Source organism: Phaseolus vulgaris, chromosome 2 (assembly GCF_000499845.2).
Source record: "Phaseolus vulgaris cultivar G19833 chromosome 2, P. vulgaris v2.0, whole genome shotgun sequence".
NCBI lineage: Eukaryota > Viridiplantae > Streptophyta > Magnoliopsida > Fabales > Fabaceae > Phaseolus > Phaseolus vulgaris.
Window position 1 is genome coordinate 38,454,814 of NC_023758.2, and position 19,858 is coordinate 38,474,671.

General features: G+C 31.3%; 2 protein-coding genes across 2 annotated transcripts; one reads left to right on the top strand and one right to left on the bottom strand.

Moving 5' to 3' along the window:
* Window positions 1-5,121: 5,121 nt before the first annotated feature.
* LOC137811913 (uncharacterized) lies at window positions 5,122-8,783 on the top strand. The gene is made up of 8 exons (XM_068613773.1): window positions 5,122-5,433; window positions 5,622-5,723; window positions 5,829-5,988; window positions 6,078-6,257; window positions 6,848-6,982; window positions 7,245-7,327; window positions 8,144-8,237; window positions 8,340-8,783. Exons 1-8 carry the CDS (start codon window positions 5,165-5,167, stop codon window positions 8,427-8,429), a joined length of 1,113 nt encoding a protein of 370 aa, XP_068469874.1. The 5' UTR covers window positions 5,122-5,164; the 3' UTR covers window positions 8,430-8,783.
* Window positions 8,784-9,714: 931 nt separating this feature from the next.
* On the bottom strand, window positions 9,715-12,790 carry LOC137809750 (oligopeptide transporter 4-like). The gene is made up of 6 exons (XM_068610835.1): window positions 12,287-12,790; window positions 12,104-12,201; window positions 11,411-11,974; window positions 11,066-11,318; window positions 10,438-10,620; window positions 9,715-10,329 (listed from the first exon to the last, which is right to left on the bottom strand). The coding sequence occupies exons 1-6, from the start codon at window positions 12,788-12,790 to the stop codon at window positions 9,715-9,717; spliced, it is 2,217 nt and encodes a 738-aa protein (XP_068466936.1).
* Window positions 12,791-19,858: the final 7,068 nt, after the last annotated feature.

The window sequence follows — 19,858 nt, forward strand, 5'->3', positions numbered from 1 at the left end:
GGCATATATGCACGTTGAAAAAAGGGAGAAGCAAAAGTTAATTTTTTATGGATACAATAGTGTGTTTTCTTCCTATACTTTTATACTTTTTTGTGAAAAGTCTAATTTATTAGTCATCTATTTTTTGGGTGTAGAGTGACCTGCCTAATTTGGAATCTTTGTTACGAGTGGTTAGGAGTGAGTTCAGTAGACTTGATTATGTCTATCGCGCACTTTATGCAGTTTTCTTTACTCGACACGCCTATGTCTATTAATCTCATCATGGGAAATATCTGAATTGCATTGATAAGCGATATTTGGAGACATATGAATAATTATATTTTTAAAGGTGGAGTGATTGACCATTCTAAAATTTTCACAATTAAATGTTTGGTCTTGGATCACATCAAAGTTGTCTTTTGTGGCCTTCTCCTTCTCGGATTGGTGCTACAACCCCTGATTTGTATGCATTCGATTAAAAACTGTTGAAGGGTTTAGGTTGGTTGGATGTTTATAGGTGTTTTTGAAGGGAGCTAGCTGTTGTGATAGCCTTTTTGTGTTAGGGGGTGTAAGGACCGAGAAAAATAGTCTGGTACAATTAAAATGACACCTGAATATTTTATTATTAAAGTGAAAAAGCTATATAAATAGAAAATTAGTTATTCAGGTTTCATTTTAAAAGAACCACCATCTCTCTGGAAGTTTCCTTTTCCTTTTCTCTCCCAAGATTCTGACCTCCTCGCTCATCTGTTTGACGATCGGAGTCCACCATTAGACTCCTGGCAGCGAGATCTACAAGACTGCCCGATCAAAATCTTTCATAGAGTAAGTTCATTTTTGTTCTCCTTTTTCTTTCCTCTCCCTTCTCTCTAAGATTCTAATCTCCTCGCTCATCAGTTTGACGATCGGAGTCTGCCATTGGACTCCTGGCAGTGAACTCTACGAGATTACCCGATCAGAATCTTAGATAGAGTAAGTTCATTTTTGGCTCATTTTCTAAGTTATTTTTGATATGGTTAGGGTGCCTTTTAGTTTAAGTTTGCATGTGAGGTTTTTATCTTCAGAATTAGTCTATGTTAGATCAGGGTCATAGTGATATAGTTAGATTTGTGATCAGAACTTTGTGGTGCAGGTTAGATTATCCTTAAGATTAAGATTTTGGTGGTTGGAGCGAGCATCTGCTCAAGTCCAGGTAAGGGAAGCTAGTCTTATTCTTTTCATTAAAACCCTAGATTAGAAGATTCTGGATGTGGGGGTGACGTGGTCACCAATTCCAATTGTTTTTGCTTGCAGGATTGTCTCTTTTGAAGAGTAAAGTAATATATTGACTAAAATAGTTGACTTCGAATATTTTATATTGATTTTAAGGTGAATAAGTTGTTGAAGGTGTTTGTGATTGAGAATTGAAAGTGTTTGAATAATAATATAAATGAGTTGAACTTGTTTTAGAATATTTTGTTGAATTACTTAATGAGATGTTTGATGAGAAGTGGTTGTTTGATTTTAAATGATGATTGATTTAAAGAGCATATATTTGGAATTAATTATGTATATAAGTAAAGTTTGAGATATATTTGGATTTTTTAGAAAGTTTAAATATGATGTGATTGAGTGGTGCATTGATATGTTAAATGATGTATGTAATGAGGTTAAAGTGTGATCAAGACATAGTATTTTCAGGAAAGGAAATACCGTGTTGAGATTGTTATTAGGGTGTATTGATCTGTGAGTGTCCTGTGAATGAGACGATCCTGACTCTACTAATATAGTGGAATCAGTTATTCAGTTGGTGAGAGTCGAAGGAGGTTCATTTGGCTGAGTCTGAGGTTTGAAAGAACTGATCAGAGCAGATCAAATGGATTTACCCTGTTGAACGTGATAGACACTTGATGGTTATGTGAAATGTTTGAGAAATTGTATGAGAATTTATGAATTTTGTGTATCAATTTGAAATTTAAATTATATAGAAAATTTTGTTATAGCTAGCTTACCCTGTAATTCGTTTTGTGTTTGTTTCTTTATCTGTGATGATCGTGTGGTACACGGGAGCAGACGAGATTGCAGGTAATAAAGCTTCTAAGTAAGCAACTGGAGGATGTGAAAATTTTAATTTGAATGCTCTGTTTGTTTTTAAAACTTTTGATGTATATATTAAAATCCCTGTGAAGAGGGATATTTTTTTTAGATACAATTATGAGATAGTTATATATATTCATATGTTAAGTAGACAGTGTTTATTTTACTTTTATTTTATTATATATGGGTAAAAAATTAGGGATGTTACAGGGGGTCTCTGGTCGGTGTTGTGTATAAGGGTTTGGACCACCCCTTAAATGGATCACATTTATTTATTTTTTCTTGCCGATAAAAAAAATCTTTTCGAATTATAGAACTTGGAGGTCTTTTCTAAATTCGAAAATATCTTTTGAATTTTACAATTTGGAATATAATTTTTTGAATTACTGATTAAAGAGTTCATAAGTTAGTTATCTTCTAGATTTAAAAATTATATTTCAAATTGTAGAGTTCGGAAGGTATTTTCTACATTCTTAAAAACCATCCAAACTATACAATTCAAAATACAAAATTATATTCTAATTTTGGAAGGTATTTTTGGATTCGAAAATACCTTTCGAACTCTATAATTTGAAGTACAAAATTATATTTCAAATTGTAGAATTCGAAAGGTTTATATATTATACAATTATATTTCAAATTGTAGAATTCGAAAGGTTTATATATTATACAATTTGGAAATGAAAATAACAAATCCATCATTTTTTTCCAAAAGGTAATTTTGGAATTAAAAGATTTATGGAGGTGCAGAAAAAAAAAAAACTCTGGAGGTGGAGAAAGAACGTGTCATACAATAGTGTTATCAAAGAAAAAAAAATAACTATAACATTCTTCGATATATTCGTCATTATGTTTGGATTGAGAAGGGAAAGTGTGAGGATTTGAGAAAAAAAGTATGAAGAAAGTGAGTGTGTTTAGATTGAGGTATGTTAGAGTACATTTTTAGGAAAGTTTATTGAAGTTTCTTAGTGATATGATGGTTGAAAAACTATTTTGATATTTTTTAAAGATGTAAAATATAAGATTACAAATTTACCTTTGTCTTTAAAAAAAATAGAATAATCAAATATTAGATATTTTTATGTAGATTAGGGTGAATTAAAATTATGTTAAGTTATTTTCGATATAATTTAATAATTAATTTTTTAAAAAATACGAGTTATACTTGACGAAAAATAATTTACATGTAAAATTATGAATATATGTAAAAAAAAATTAAAAATTATAATTAAAATCTAAATAATATTATTATATTTATAATTATTATTATTATATAATTTTTTTATTATAGATAACTAAATATTTTTATATTAAAAATTTAGTTTATTATTAATTTTATTAATTATTTTTATTTTATTTTATTAAAATATTTGTGTTAGTTAAATTTATATAATAATTAATATATGTAAAAAGGAAAAAATTTGAGTGAACTGACTTTGATCTCTTACTTTTTTTTTTCTTATTTCAGGAGGTGGAGATGATATTTATTGTGCTCATGAGTATATTCTTCTCTTTTATTCTAGATCCAAATAAGTGATATATTTACTCTACTTGTGAAAAATACATCTATACCTTAAAAAAAAGTAATATATTGTAAATATAAAAGTCTTATTGTCAAGCAAAATTTTGTATTACTATGACATAAATATCATATGTGTCTTGATTCTATGACATGTTACATCATCATTTAACATGTAGACCGTAACAATTGAGACCAAAATAGTAAAATGTTACATAATAGAGACAAAAAAAATCAAAACGAAAAAAGAAAAAAAAAGTATATTAAAGGGATTAGTAGCATATTTAAGCCGAAGAAATAAAAGTTGGTGCAACAAAAACAAATTGGGATTCTATTATTGTTATGTGGCTTGTGATGGACCCACAGGAAATGTTGCATTGAGAGGTTCCAATATATGACTTTTGAGAAATATAAATGGATTTTTAAAAAAAACACATGTAACTGAAAAAACATTCTTACCTATAAATATGAGCAAATAAAATTTGCCAAAATATCCAACTGCATAATTTAAACAGGGCAGTTTCTTCCTGCTCCCCTACATTTTTTCCCTGCACCCCACAATTTTTTAAATTCCAAAACTGACCCTCACAATTTCGGGATCTAGGAGTGTGCTATGGATTCATCAATTCAGAAGTGAATCATGTTGCATTCCGGATGAGGGGGTGTTCCGGAAGCAAAGTTTGCATAAATTATTGATTTTCAGATTGCTGAATCCGGAAGCTTAATTTCTATTACGGATTGGTGGACTCGGAATGATTTTTTTCAATTATGGATTTCTGAATCCAGAATGCATATTTTGAATTATGGATTGACGGATTCAGAATGATTTTTTCAATTATGGATGTTTTGTATTTTTTTATTTTGGATTAACACTATCATTCATACTACCGGAAGCATCAATCGGGGAGATTACCGGATGCACCAATCCAAAAATTTACCGGATTTTATAATCCAGAATAAATAAAAAAATGTACAGTTTATATAGGGACATTTTTTCTTTGCGCAACCTTGTGGGGTGCATGAAGAAAAATGTAGGGATGTAGGGGTGCAGGAAGAAACTGCTTTTAAACAGGTGACCCAAAACCCACAAGTGCGAGTTTTTTTACCCATTTGTGAACACGTACGAGGATTATAGAACCTGCACTTATACCCTACTCACTACCATGAAATATTTATCTTACCCTTATATGTGATAATAAATGGTAAATTGTAAATTTGATTAACAAGTATTATATCAAACAAGCTTTTGCAATAGTGTTTAAAAAAAAGTTAGAAACTAACTGAAATAACATATCATTAAAAAAAAAATAGAGTAGTCTATGTTATTATTAAAATATAATATTATATATATTTAAGGATTAAATTTTCTTTTAATGATTATATGTAACAACACATGTTCAAAAGGAATGAGTAATGTAAAATATAAAAAAGTTATTTTTTAAAAATTGAAAAATCATTTCAACCTTGATTATGATATAGATTCAGTAGGCTACAGTGTAAAAATTTAATCCCCTTTATTAATTTCTCTAGGAAACAAAACAAGGTGTTAAAACTGAACAATTGAAAGGAAAAACTAAAAGAACCATTCAAATGAAATGGTGGTTCGGAAATGGGGGAAGGAGGAGCTTCCCTCTCTCTGTGACTGTGTGGGTTAGGAGAAGCAGTAGGAGCCTGCGTTCAGACGCGGCGTTGGAAGCCATAGCAAAAGCTTCAGAAGACAGAGTTCCTAACATAGTTCTCTACAATTACCCTTCCTTTTCTGGGGCATTCTCCGCTCTCTTTGCTCACCTCTTCCACACTCGCCACAATCTCCCATCCCTCATACTGCCCTTCTCGGCGGTCCCCTCTCTCGCTTTCAGGTTCCCTTCTTCTTCCACTCTATAAATTTCCTTTCTTTTTGTAATGGGGTTTTGTGTTTCCTGTTGTTGAGCATTTGAAGTTCTACTTTCTGTGCTTTACATCACCTAGAGCTTGAAAACTTGAGATGGGGTGCTGCAAAGTTTTGGTTTTTGAATCATCTATTCATGATCTTTATTTGTGACAACAGGGTTGAAGATTTGTGCACTAATGGCCTTGAGACATGTTATCTACTTGACTTTATTCCTCCCAAGGAATTCCTCTTCGACCTTTCCCGTAAATCAAAATGCAAGTAGGGTTAATTTCCCTTGGTACTGTTTTAATGCTGGTACTATATAGATTTTGTATAGTTCTTTTTATTGCCTATTAATATAATTGTTTTTTTTTATCTATCTAGGATTATTGGGTTTGATCATCGGAAATCCGTTCTTAGAGATATTCCCCCTGCCAATGTTTGCCCTGAGAATATTATGATTAATGTAAATCTTGAGAAGAGTAGCTCCAAAGCTGTTTATGAGTACTTTGCTGGCAAACATTTGGATGTTAATATTTCTGACGTAAGTAAAATATAAGTTATGTGCTTTAATTCTCCAGAATCTCATGCAACCATGGCTGAAATTTTGAAAGATGCCTGAATTTCCTTAAGGACCAGGCTCCATCTTTGGTGGACTCAAAAGACAAAGGCCGAGTGGAGCAAATTCTGAAGTATATTGAGGATGGAGATCTTCGCCGATGGAGCTTGCCTGACATTAGGATCTTTAATGTTGGACTGAGTGAATGGCGATCAAGGTTTAGCTGCATTTCTAATCCATACATGTTTAATCAGGCATGACTGTGCTTCTTTTAAGATTATTTCTGTGTTTTCTTCTTTGTTGCTTCTGTTGAGTGAAAATTTGGAGTTTAATTAAGATAAAATGGATTAAGAAACAAGTGTATTAATCCATAGTATTTTCTTATTCCTCAAGAGTATATAGTTTACTTAGGCCATGTCAAATAGCTCGACCGAGCTAATTAAAATGAATTTTTTTCAATAGCAATTTAAGAACTATTATTCTCTGTGGTACGGATTATAAACATGCATTTCCATTTTTTTTGTCAATTTTGTCATTTATCTATCTCCTGCATGAAAAGGGAAAAAAATAAATTTTGATTAGTTAATTGGTTGTTTGAAGTGAACATGACATGACTAATACAAATTCAGAATTTTCTCTTACAGTCACAGATACACTAATAGTACCTGTCATAGCACCATCTACTATGTTGCTTCCTTGCTTTTATAAGCCGTGTTGTGTAATATTTCAAAAAGTAAAAGCTTCTTTACTATTCTTTGTCTAAGTTATCGTCAATTTCTCTCTTTTTTTAGTTATCCTGGCTTTGCTGAAATTGTTCTGTTCTTTAAAACTATCCTCATTACAGTTGCTGGAATTAAGTGCTGAAGGTTTAATTGCTAAAGGATATTCATATCTTTCAGCTCGCCAAAATGCTGCAAGCAAATTGCTGGAAAAGGTATTCAGGGTTCGACTGGGTAGAGGATTTTATGGAGAGTGCCTGGTAATTTCAGTATACATTCATCTCAGTTTCAGTTGTTACTAATATGCCATAATTTGTATTTCTTTAAGTTTTTGTTGTTTGTTAATTATGAATGGAAGTCAAATTTGTGCCGTGAACTTTGTCTCCTGTTTTTTAATGCTCAATTTATAACTAATTCTTTCCAATTAATTGATTTTGAATGGCAACATGTGATGTGGTGTCCCCACCCCAGTTTGGCAGTTGAGATTTATAATCATTTTTTGTTGCCATGATTGCTATGTAGGGAGTTCGAGCAGATGGGAATTCCAACTTAAGTGATGAAATTGGCAAGCTTCTTAGTGTAAAAAGTGCTGCTACTGGGCTTAGGTGAGGTAGTTTATTGAAAAGAAAGGTTTATCAAATTTATGTTTAATTTTATGTTATTATCTTGTAGCAGAATGATCTTCCCCTGTGGTTGTCTGAGAGAAAGAAAAGTTTAATTTAAAGCTTGACACTAGTTATTGAAATTTTTGTTGAGCATGGGGATTCAAATAGTAATTACATGTGGAAGTTCTTGCCAGAAGAACAAAGGCAACAAATTGTGTCAAGAGTTCCACTATGGCATTGGCATTAGTGCAGTCACCGAGCTAATGTGTAATGCAAATTCTTCATAAAATAAATAGCAATTTCTTCTCATAATTAGACTGAAAATTAAAATAACCTAAAGTAGTGACCTGATGAGTTCCTTGTCTCTACGGTCGACTTAAATGTGTTATGCATTTGATGTTCTCAAATACTCCCGTTTCTCATTGAACTTGAGGCAGGATCTTTAGCACTAATCACCTGTCAGAATTTAGTTATTTCATCATATTAACATGAAATTGTATATATTATGCTAACACATGCATACAAGAGACTTTATTATGTTGAAGATAAGCATTTTGTGCTTGATTATTGCTTGGACTAGGTAAATCCAATGAGATTGATACTATGTTGGTTCCAAATATTTGTTGATCTTTTCTTCTGATTGTAACTGTGGGAGAGAGTTCATAGTATGTCTTCGGCATCCTTTTAGTTTCGGGTTTTTAGTGGTTTAGTAAAGAATCCAAAAAATATTCTTTAAGCTTATAGCCATGATTGCCTGCTATCAAAGAATTATTGAATTATGTAATCTTATGAATTAGGTTTATTCATCATTGACAGGCCAATAGGGGCTGTGATATTCGTGCAAAGGAATAATCTCAAAATGTGCTTGCGTACCACTGATACTGCCACTGATACCTCTGAAGTTGCAAAGGTGTGGCTTCCTTGTTTCACACATTGATACATTTGTGTCTTACCTTTTGATTGTTAGCACTTTGCTACACATTGATGAATTTTCTGCTCTTGGAACCTGAAGGCGTATGGTGGAGGTGGTTCCCCAAGTTCCAGCTCCTTCATAATAAGGATGGATGAGTATAACCAATGGATTACAGGGAATTCATCTTGATGATTTATGGGTTTGAATTTCGAATGTTGGCTTATACTTTTAAACACTTATGGCAATGCATACAAGCTTCATTTGGAGCATCTAGAAGCCCTTCTCACTGCAGAATTGGCCACAACCCTGGTAATGGTGGGTTTGTTATATTGGCTGATGAAGGGTTCGTCATAGAGGGAACCACAATAATTCTTCATGCAGGAATTGACTTCATCTGTAATACCAAAATTTTGAAAACAAAACTCTATGGTTGAATGTGTTTCTTCTATTCAATGTGTAAAAGTCTTCAATCGATATATCCTATTAAGGAAGGGTCTTCCTTTTGAAGGTTATCATCAATTGATAGAATGTTTCGAGTTTCAACCCATCTTAGATAAATATATTGACTATCTTAGCTTATGAAATACAACAAAAGTCCCTTTCAAATAATTCAAACATCATAAATTTTAATTTGTAAGAATTGTTAAAATCCGTCGGAAACACAGTGAATATTATGCCGTGTGCTAGTGGAGTAGTAGTATAGGGTTTTGGTAGGATTAATTTTGGATTTTAATTTCCAAAATCCAAATCTATGGATGTAAAACTGAAGATATGATAAAGAATACTCACACCTAGAAGACGATGACAATTTTTTTTTATCTAAGAAACTTATATTTGATTTTTTATTGTATTTATTTAGACATTTTGTGTTATTATTTAATTATGATTGTTACTAGTTTTGAGTAATTTTTTTATCGTATTTAGAATTTAAGTAAAAATTCAAAATATGAAATATTCCGAGCAAGGGAAAATAATAATATATTATCATCTAATCAAAAAATTACTTTTATTGAATTTCTTTAACGCAATATTCACAAACAAATCTTAATTTTGAATAATGTAAAAAAATCGAGCTAAAATATTTGATATTTAATTTGGTAAAAAATCATCTGAGCAAATAAAAATGTAGAATTAAATAATAGGAAAGAAACTTATGAACAAAACAAGCGAGCAGTAATCTATTGATGGTGTGTTGAGCTTCAAAATCCAAATTAAAATCTCTGGAAAAGTGTAAAATATGTGGCTCCATTTTGCCTTAGAAATTTACACAAAATTGACCTGAGCACCACCTTTTTTCTCTCTCAATTCTCAATTTATTTGAAATGATACTATTAAAGGCAAAAGGAAGAAACCTAATTGAAAAAAAAATAACACTATTTCCTGAGAAAATGAAATATATATGCATTGATGATTTTGAGTAGTAATTGATGAGTGTTGCTGTGATGGAAAAAACATAAAAAGAAGCAGTGATGAATTAATATACAGGGCAGCCATCAACCACTATGCCCTTTGCTGTAGGGCAAGTTGCAAGGGGACAATGCTCCCCATCATTTCCCCACCAAGAAATACTTTTGTTTTCCAGGCCTACTGCAAAGTAGAGCAGAACAGCCATAAAAGCAACCCCTGCATCAAGTGCTGCTGATAGAACATAGTTGTATCTCTGCCACCACTTCTTCCTGTAACGGAACACAAAGAAGTTGAAAATAGTTCCAATTATAATCCAAGCATTGTAGTTCAGTGCTGTTGCTGGTGGCATCATTCCAGTTGCCCCCAGAAGGACTGGAAGATTGATCAATGGAATCCATGACTGCTTCGGGAATGCCTTGTGCAATAGCCAAACTAGTATTGGTCCTATTGCACCTCCAAGGAAAAACCAATTCAATGCTTGGTAGTTTCCATGAGAACCGAAGATCCTCCTAGGTCCCACCAAACCCCAGATAACTGATGCATCAAAGAAAACATGATCACTTGGACATGTCCAGGGACTGTCTTCAGGAAGGAGGTCTCTATGGCATATGTTATGGACAGAGTTCAGCAACCACCATGCTACACCAGTGTTTATGGATCCAGCAAGCATTGTACCAATGAACTAGATTCGTTCAACACAAGGTAAACATGTAATATATGAGTGTAGTGCAAGTTGTTTTTGAGTGACACAAAGGTATGAGGTGAGAGGAAATAAACATGATGAAAATACCTGTACTAAAAACATTGATCTTGGAGGGATCTTCATGTAGTGGCCGAGCTTGAAATCGCTAAGGAAGGAGACAGCCTGAGCCATGCTTATGTAACCAAAGGTTTTGAAGCATACATTTGCTATTGGTCTTCCGGGATAAATGATACCAAAGATATACTCGGTAATAACATTTAGTCCTGGTGTCTGTTGGCAGAGCATGAGATTAAAAAGATTTCAATTTGGAAATTCAAATCCTATAAATAACCTTTCAAAAAGTCCTTAAGTCTCATTTGTTTCTGATCATCAGAAGGAGTTTTTAACTTTTTTTAAAATCAACACATAGCACCACTGTAGTGCCCGCTACAATCATTACACAAGTCAGCTTTAGTCTGCATAGCATGCTATTTAAGATACAGAGAAAATGTGTCTTGATCACAAATTTGGAACAAGGAAAAGTTGTATCTGATTTTTGGTGTATATTGTAGATGTGTGCATATAATAAAATTGACATAATGTACAGGTGCCAGTTTTTTTGTTGAAAATAGTGGAACTACAGGAGACTGCATTTTATATGAATTCAACATTTTGTGGATAAGATGAATTAACATTGTTTAGAAGGGGAAGGGAGCAAAAGTTGCAAGACTTTAACCTGGTTTGTGGTAGCAGTTATAACACTAACTGGGAGTGTAAATACGAAGGCCAAGGCTGAAGCAAAGACAAGTCCCCACCACGGCATCTGAACCTGGTCATTTAGAAAGATGCATAGCATGAGAGAAACCACAAGCGTCACGCCCAGCATAACATGAAACCACCAAGAAGGTATGTCTTTGTATTTTTTCATCATTTTTGTGTGGATATCTTCTTTGCCTGTTGCTGAAGCACGATATCGCTCCATAATCTCCCTGCATGTTTAAGTAAACGTTACCAAACAAATTTAGTCTTAAAAGTATAACAAATAGGGTTGAGTAATGATTCATAAGGGAGCATTATTTACCGTCCATGGAAGAAAGCAACATGTGTAAGGGTGGATGCAATGGTGGCAAATCCTAATCCGTAAGTGAGAGAGAAGAAGACACTAAGATTAATTCGACCTTGTTGGTTATACTTGTCAAGATCTAGCTCGAAGTTTTGATTGACAATTGCAGATATGTTGTATTCTTGGCCATTGGATGTGAACAAGTCTGATGAGAAAATAGGAAACCTATTTGCATTGTACATGTTAAAGCCCCAGTATGCAATAGGAATCACAGCATACACTATCAGTGCATAGCCCACAAAAATGTTGACAATGGCAAAGAAGGGTGAGATGAGAGGGCTGAACAAAAATGATGCTACAGCAGACCAGTCAAGTGTGAGTGCACCAAGTCCCAAGCCGTTCATTCCCGAGCCTAGCTGCTGAGCCGTCACTGACTTTGAGAATATCCAACACACCCATGATATGTTTGTGAGCGTTGAGAAGAAGTATCCAGGGACCACATACCAAATAAAACTGCAAACTAGTGCAATAAAGAAAAACTTTGCCCTCGAAAACCCGCCATCATCTTTCTCATGCATAGCCCTGCATATCAGCAAGGTTTATCATACAACTCCATTTTCTTCATGAGATATGAAAGCACATGAAAAGGAAGAGGAGAAATAGTAAGAGAAGTGAAGGAGAAGGAAAAGGAAATAGAAGAGATAGATATACCGGAAAAGAGAGACCTGAACGAGGCTACTGGGCCACCACATGTGGGCAGGCTCCACCACATACTTCTTCAGCAACCCTGCCCAACCGTATCCCAACACCTGCACTCACATCCACCCAACCCAACTCGTTCATATTCGTTCACGATCACTGTACTTTTTCTAAAGAAAAGGTTTAAATGATTACCTGAGTGGTGATGACGAGGAGCCATGAAGCAAGGAAAGATATTTTCCTCCCATAAAAGGCTTTCACGATGTTTATGATGCTCACCGCGTAGGACGACCCGTTCCCGAACGCGCTACCTGCATTGGCGAATATGGTGACGAGGACGTGCTCCTTCATGTTGAAGGGCCCCGGGTTGAAGGAGAACCGCTTGGACCCGAACCCGGGGATCCGGAAAGTGGTGGTGGGGAGGAGCTTGGCCATGAGGTGGCCAATGGGGAGCATGGCCACCTGCACGGTGATCTGAGTGATGACGAGTGGCTCGGTTCGGTAGGCGAAGAACTGGTTGAGGAAGGACAAGAGGGAGCATGAGAGCAAACCCAGGAACCACATTCGGAAGGTCCATACCGGTTGGTTCGGGTCATCCGTGTTCCTCACCGTTAATCTCACTTCCTCTATGGGAGACTCTTCTTCCTCATCTTCTTCCACGCATGCCTTTTCTGGGTCTTCGCTCTTCACTGCCGCCATTTCTATGCTACGTCTTCTTTTCTTCAAAACTTACTTTCTCACTACTCTTTATATATTAACTATTATTAACTCATTAATTAAGTAATTAAGTAATTGTTTAAGCTGTTACACTTAACGGATAATATTGGGTTCAATGGATTTATACTCGTAACTCACTAACCTACGTATAATATTATTTACACTTTTATTTCTCTCATCTAGCATCATTTTGTTTTTATTTTAATATTTAGCACTTTTTTATTTTTATTTCCCTATCTAGCACTATCTTAAAAGTAAAAAACAAAAATTAATAAATTAAAAAAATTAATAATTTTAATTTTAAATATATTAAAAAAATAAATATTTTTAATGTTTAAAATGATATTAATGAATAAAAAAATGAGTTTTTACAAAATAAAAATAAAAAACTAATAAATTAAAAATGTTTAGTTTAAAATTTTTTTAAGAATGGAAAAAATAAAAAATTAAACCCTACAACAACACAAAAATTGAATCTATAAACAAAATTAGTATTTATTTATTATTTGATGATTTAATCATGTTAATTTCAAGTAAAAATATACAAGACATAATTATAAAAAATCAAAGTCAATTAGTATTCATTAGTAGTGGACACATATATATAATATTGAAGTGTCTACTAAAAAAAACAAACTAATGCAAATGTTATAAAAAAACAAACTAATGCAAATGTTATATTTAATGCTTAAAAATGAGTAGACACTTTAATATTATCTTCACTACTAATTAATACTAATTGACTTTGAATTTTTATAATTATGTCCTATATTTTTTACTTGAAATTAACATAATTACATCATCAATAATAATAAAAATAAATATTAATTTATGTTTATATATTCAACTTTTATGTTGGTGTAAGGTTTAATTTTTTATTTCCTTCATTTAGAAAATATTAAACTACACATTTTTAATTTATTACTTTTTTATTTTGTAAAAATCCCATTTATTTATTCATTAATAACTATTTTAAACATTAAATTTATTTTTTTAATGTATTCAAGATTAAAATTATTAATTTTTTTAATTTATTTTTTTTTACTTTTAAAATTGTGCTAGATAGAGAAATAAAAATAAAATGATGGTAGACAGAAAAAAAAATAATGTAAATTGTGATATAAAGAATTCAGTCACAGATTTTTTTTTTACTTTAAAAATATTAAGGTTGTCATTTTTGTTTGTGTTTTTGGAAAGTGTAATGATCAATTAACAACTCCAACATTATAAGTCCTAATATTATTATTTTAATATTTTTTATATTACTAAGTTATAAATTTATCATTTATTATTTATATTTATTTCTAAATTCAAACAATATGGTTTTCAAACTATCATTTTGCTTTTGGAAAGGTATGATATGAGCGCCAGATGCTATTCCGAGACACTTAGGACTTATCTATCATGAACAACTCTACTTCATTTGTTTTTTCAGTTACTACAATTCTATTATTGTTTACAGAAAATTATCTTTTTTTATAACTACCTTTTTCTTAAATAATAATTTAATGACTATAATAAAATATTAACAACTTTTTTAATAATAAAGTTTTATAATAGATGATAATAATAACAATGATAAGTATAAAGAAAATAATATAATATATATAGTTATATATATTGGTATAAAATAGGATAATGATACGATTATAACTCACCATTTTTTATACAATTATATTACAATTCTTAATATTTATTTCTGAATCATAGTACAGCTCTAAAAAAATGTCAACTATCATTTTCGTATAAAATAACGTACATTTCAACCTATCATAAATCTACTGAGCATAAGAATGTGAATTTGAATATTTGGAGTTAAAAAACTGAATTCTGGTTAAAGTTACTTGACACTTAAATAAATTATTACATTTTATTATAATATAATATTTAAAGAAAACAGAATAGTTGTTTTTATTATTTAATGTGTTAAATAAACTTTATTTTATTTTCTAATTAAAAACTCCCACCTGTTTACCTAATTTCTTATTTATTTAAGCTTGATGCACTGCACTCGTTAAAAATATTGATTCAATGTAAAATCTCACTTAGGAGGATTGTTCTCAATATTTTAACTTCAATTATTATTTAATAGGAATTGCTATTAAAATTTAAATACATTAATTTAGTGTTACAAATATGATGAAAGCATGGAAGTTTAGGTGTGCTGATAAAAAAATAAAATAAAAAATGGAAGTTTAGGTGTGAGAATTTTAACTAGGCATTATTATGTATCAAGATAACGATGGGTGTTAAAATTTTAATTTCTTATCCACTAATCACACCATGCATTCTACTAAGATGTAAATACATTAATTTAGTTTTATTAAATTTTTTTCTTCTGTAAAGTATAACAATATAACTACTCTTGATCTAGTTGTGAATAAAGCCATTTTTAATGCATATCATAATATGGGTGTTAATTTACTTGTTATAGGTATCAATATGCTCCCTCTTCTTTAATACTTCATGTCTATTCAATGCAACACTAGGCTCAATTTTCTATTTAGCACCATTTACACTTTTATTTTCTTATCTATCATCCTTTTGTTTTTATTTCTCTATCTAACACTCTTTTATTTTTTATTTCCCTATCTAGCACCATTTCAAAAATAAATAAATAAATAATCAATTATTCTTTTTTTGATAATTTTAATTTTGAATGCATTAAAAAATAAATATTTATAATGTTTAAAATAATTAGAAATATAATTAATTGACTTTGGTTTTTTTATAATTATGTCATGTATTTTTTACTTTAAATTAATATGATTACATCATCAATAATAATAAAAATAAATACTAATTTATGTTTATAGATTCAACTTTTATGTTGTTGTAGAGTTTAATTTTTTTTATTTTCTTCATTCTTAAAAAAATAATTTTAAACTAAACATTTTTAATTTATTACTTTTTTATTTTTATTTTGTAAAAACTCATTTCTTTATTCATTAATTATATTTCTAACTATTTTAAACATTAAAAAGATTATTTTTTTAATGCATTCAAAATTAAAATTATAAAAAAAAAATTATTATTTTATTTATTTATTTTTTAAATGGTGCTAGATAGGGAAATAAAAAATAAAAGGGTGCTAGATAGGGAAATAAAAACAAAAGAGTGCTAGATAGTGAAATAAAAACAAAAGGGTGCTAGATGGGGAAATAAAAGTGTAAATGGTGCTAGATAGGTAATTTAGTCACAATGTTATCATGCTTAGATGTTATGTAATTTGCACTTTAATTTTAAAATATTTCATTTTAATTTTTTTTTTATTATGAGTTGTTCTTAATAAAAAAAAATATTCCTATAAGCTGAAAGGTCTTATTTAAAATTATAGATCTCAAATCTAGTGTTATACTCCATTAAAAATATCTTTTAAAACCCAAATTTAAAATCGTGACTTTAGTATGACTTTTACACTATAAATATATCCTAAATCCTAGAATGTAATTCAATAATTAAAAATCAGAAGGGAAGAAACTCTTTGTTTAGGTTAAATCTCAAAGAAAACCTTGCAATCACACTTACATAACATTCATACTATTTTAAATAAATATTATGAATTATATTAAATTAAAATATAAATTCAAAAAACTCCTAAGGCAGTTCTCTCTACAATTTCGTAATAAAGGTCTCTTCATTTATTTGGAATGTTAGAGGTCTGAGAAATCACAAAATTGTGGAGATGTTGATTAGTTTACTTAAACTACATAAACCCCTCCTAGTTTTTCTTGTTGAACCTATGATGTCGTACACTAATGTTTTCGACGTCCTTTTCAAATCTGTTAATATGCATTTGGTGGATACATCTCTTATTGTCAATAAAGGTGTTAAGCTTTGGTGTTTGTCGGTTTCTAATCTTGTCCAAGATTTCTTGGTCAATGATCAATTTATTTTTGTAACTTGTCTTCTATATGATAAATGTTTTAGTTTTGCTTGAGTTTATGGTGCTAACACATACTTGGCTAGACAGTTTTTGTGAAGGGAACTTAGTTCCTTCACAAGGCATTGGTGTATTCTAGGAGATTTTAATATTGTGATCTCAGCGGATGATTGTAAAGGGGGACTCCTAATCAGGTTTCTTATGATTAATTCCTTAATTGGGTTAATACTAATGATCTTTCTTGTATGTCGTTTACTGGATCTTGTAATGGAAGGAGAGGGTTGCATAAAATTCATAGAAGACTGAATAGAGTTTTATGTAATGGAGTGTGTCTGGATGAATAAGATTCTTGTACTTATCAGGTTCTTGTTAAAAGTTGTACTGATTATTCCCCTATTCTTGCTAGTCTTGCTAGTAATTCTTTGAGGAAGGTTAACCATTTTTCTTTTCTATGTGGCTTTAGGACACTTCATGTCTAAAGCTTATTCATGATTCTTAGGCTAAAAAGGTTGTTGGTTGTCCTATGTTTATTTTGCAACATAAGTTAAAAAGGTTGAAAATTGAACACCGAGACTGGAATAAAAATTCTTTTGTTAATGTTCACAATGCAGTTCTTCTTAAGCAGGGTCTCCTCCTTGGTATTCTACAAGAATTAGAGACTGCTAGTTTGTCTGATATTGATGGGCTTCTCTGTCAAGAAAAGATTGTTAAGGAAAAGCTTGATCATGCTCCTCACTATCAATATTTGTTTTGGAAAGAAAAGGCTAAGATGTTATGGTTAAAAGATGGAGATCGAAATACTATTTTTTTCCATGTTGTGGTCAAAAGGATAAATAATTCTAGTGGGGTTCATCGTCTACAGATTGATAATGAGGTTACTGAGGATCCTAAACTCATTGAGGTTCATATTTTGGACTTTTATAAAAATCTTTATGTTGAGTTTATTCCTAATGTTCCGAATACAAGTAATATGGTGGATTTTATTGGTTCTTATATTCCTGAGTTAGTTTCATCTGAGGAGAATATGATGTTGATTAAATGTCATGATTTTTTTGGAAATCAAGACTGTTATTTTTAATCTTAATGGTAATAGTGCTCCTAGTCCTAATGGTTTTGGTGGTGTTTTCTATCATTCTTGTTGTGACAATATTGGGAAAGATGTTTGCAATGTTGTTTAACAGTTTTTTAAACAGAATTGGATTCTCCCTGAAATGAATAGTAATGTGGTATCTCTTATTCTTAAGATTCAGGGTGCTGAGTCCTTAAAGATTACATGTCAATTGTTGTTGCTAATTTCAAATTTAAGATTATTTCCAAGATACTAGTAGGCTTGCACTTGTGGTTGCTATAATCATTTCTCCTAATCAATATGGGTTTGTGCAGGGTAGAAAGATTCAGGAATGCATTGGTATTACTTATGAAGCTATTAACATGCTTTCTAAAAAGGTTAGAGGTGGTAATGTGACTTACAAAGTTGATATTCATACAACCTTTGACACTTTGAGTTGGAAGTTCTTATTATTAGTTTTGACACGCTTTGGTTTTCACCCCTCGTTTGTCGGTTGGATTAGTACAATTCTCCGTTCAACTATGCTTTTGATCATAATAAATGGTAGTTTGATGAGTTTTTTTTCCTTGCAGTAGAGGTGTTAGATAAGGTGATCCTTTGTCTCCTTTACTTATCTGCCTTGTAGAGGAAGTTCTTAGTAAAGGTATCTCTAAGCTTGTGAATGATAGAAAAAATTTACATATGGCTAGTCCGCAAGGTTATCTCATTCCCTCTCATATTTTATATGCTGATGAGATATTTGTTTCGTGTATGGGGATATTAAGTCTCTTGGAAATTTGATTATTTTTCTTAAAACATATGATGATTTTTCTGGTCAATATGTTAATAACTCTAAAAGTAGTTTTTTCACCATGGATAATTCTATCAAATTTGTCACCAAAATTCAACGTATTATTTCTTGTCGTCATGGTTGTTTGCCTTTCAATTATTTAGGAGTGTTTATCTTGTTGGTGCTCCAAAGTGTCGATTTCTTCAACCTTTGACTGATAAAATCAAATTGAAGCTAGCATCTTGGAAAGGTAAATCTCTTAGCATAATGAGTCAAATTTAGTTGGTCAATACGATGATTACTAGATTTCTAGCTTATAGCTTTAATATGTATAAATGGCCTATCACTTCTTAACCAAGTTGAGCAATGGTGTCAAAATTTTATTTGGACTGGTGATATTCTGAAAAAAGACATAGTCACTGTGAATTGGGATACAATTTGTTCTCCTCTTGAGAATGGAGGTTTGAAGATTATTAATCTTCGTCATGAAAATAATGTATATCTTCTTAAGCTTGCTTGAAATTTTGGTTATAGCAACATGCCTTGGTCTTTGTTCTTGAAAGTCATGGTTTTTAAATCAAAATACGAGTTTAGAATGGTTTATAGATCCTCTTCTCTTTGGCCTAAAATTAAGCAGTTTTATTTTAATATACTTGATTATACTTCTTGGACGATTGGTACAAGTTCTTCTATTAATTTATGGAATGATAAATGATGTTCTACTACTTCTTTAGCAAATATTGTAGAGTTATCTGCTGGTGCTAGCATTTCGGATTCAGTCTCTCAGTTTTGGACAGGTTGTGATTGAAATATTCTCTTATCTTTACAGCAGATGCCTCACTTTTTTAATCATATCATGGTTAGGGAGGAATAAGATATTCCTAATTGGATTCTAGATGAGTATGGTTATTTCTCTTTTAAATCGGCTAGGACTTTTTTCTTGGAACCAGGAGTTCCCTGTGATTGGGGTAAATTCATTTGGTCTTCATCTATTTTGTCTTCCAAAACTCTAGTACTCTGAAAAGTTTTTCATTGGTGACTTCCTACAAATCAACATATTCATAATAAAGGTTTGCATATATGGTCTATGTGTATGCTTTGTGAAAAACATGAGGAGCCTATTCAACATTTATTTTTTTAATGTTCTAATGCTTTTCATATTTGGAGTTGGGTTCGACTGATCTTTCTTACTTCTCATTTTTTGTAGAACACGTATCGGTGAAATGTCTCATTCAAAAAATATTTGTTGGATTTCTGACAATTCTAACACGATTCTAATACAATTTTAAAAAAATATTAATTTTCTAAAAACTCAAATTTATTGTATAA

Bases quoted from the DNA above. Each gene is read 5' to 3' on its own strand.
- LOC137811913 (XM_068613773.1), top strand. From the start codon at position 5,165: ATGAAATGGTGGTTCGGAAATGGGGGAAGGAGGAGCTTCCCTCTCTCT. The intron at 5,724-5,828 runs GTAGGGTTAATT...TTATCTATCTAG, and splicing joins TCCCGTAAATCAAAATGCAA to GATTATTGGGTTTGATCATC. The intron at 5,989-6,077 runs GTAAGTAAAATA...AATTTCCTTAAG, and splicing joins TGGATGTTAATATTTCTGAC to GACCAGGCTCCATCTTTGGT.
- LOC137809750 (XM_068610835.1), bottom strand. From the start codon at position 12,790: ATGGCGGCAGTGAAGAGCGAAGACCCAGAAAAGGCATGCGTGGAAGAA. The intron at 10,621-11,065 runs GTTAAAGTCTTG...CTCTGCCAACAG, and splicing joins TAACTGCTACCACAAACCAG to ACACCAGGACTAAATGTTAT. The intron at 10,330-10,437 runs GTATTTTCATCA...GAACGAATCTAG, and splicing joins GATCAATGTTTTTAGTACAG to TTCATTGGTACAATGCTTGC.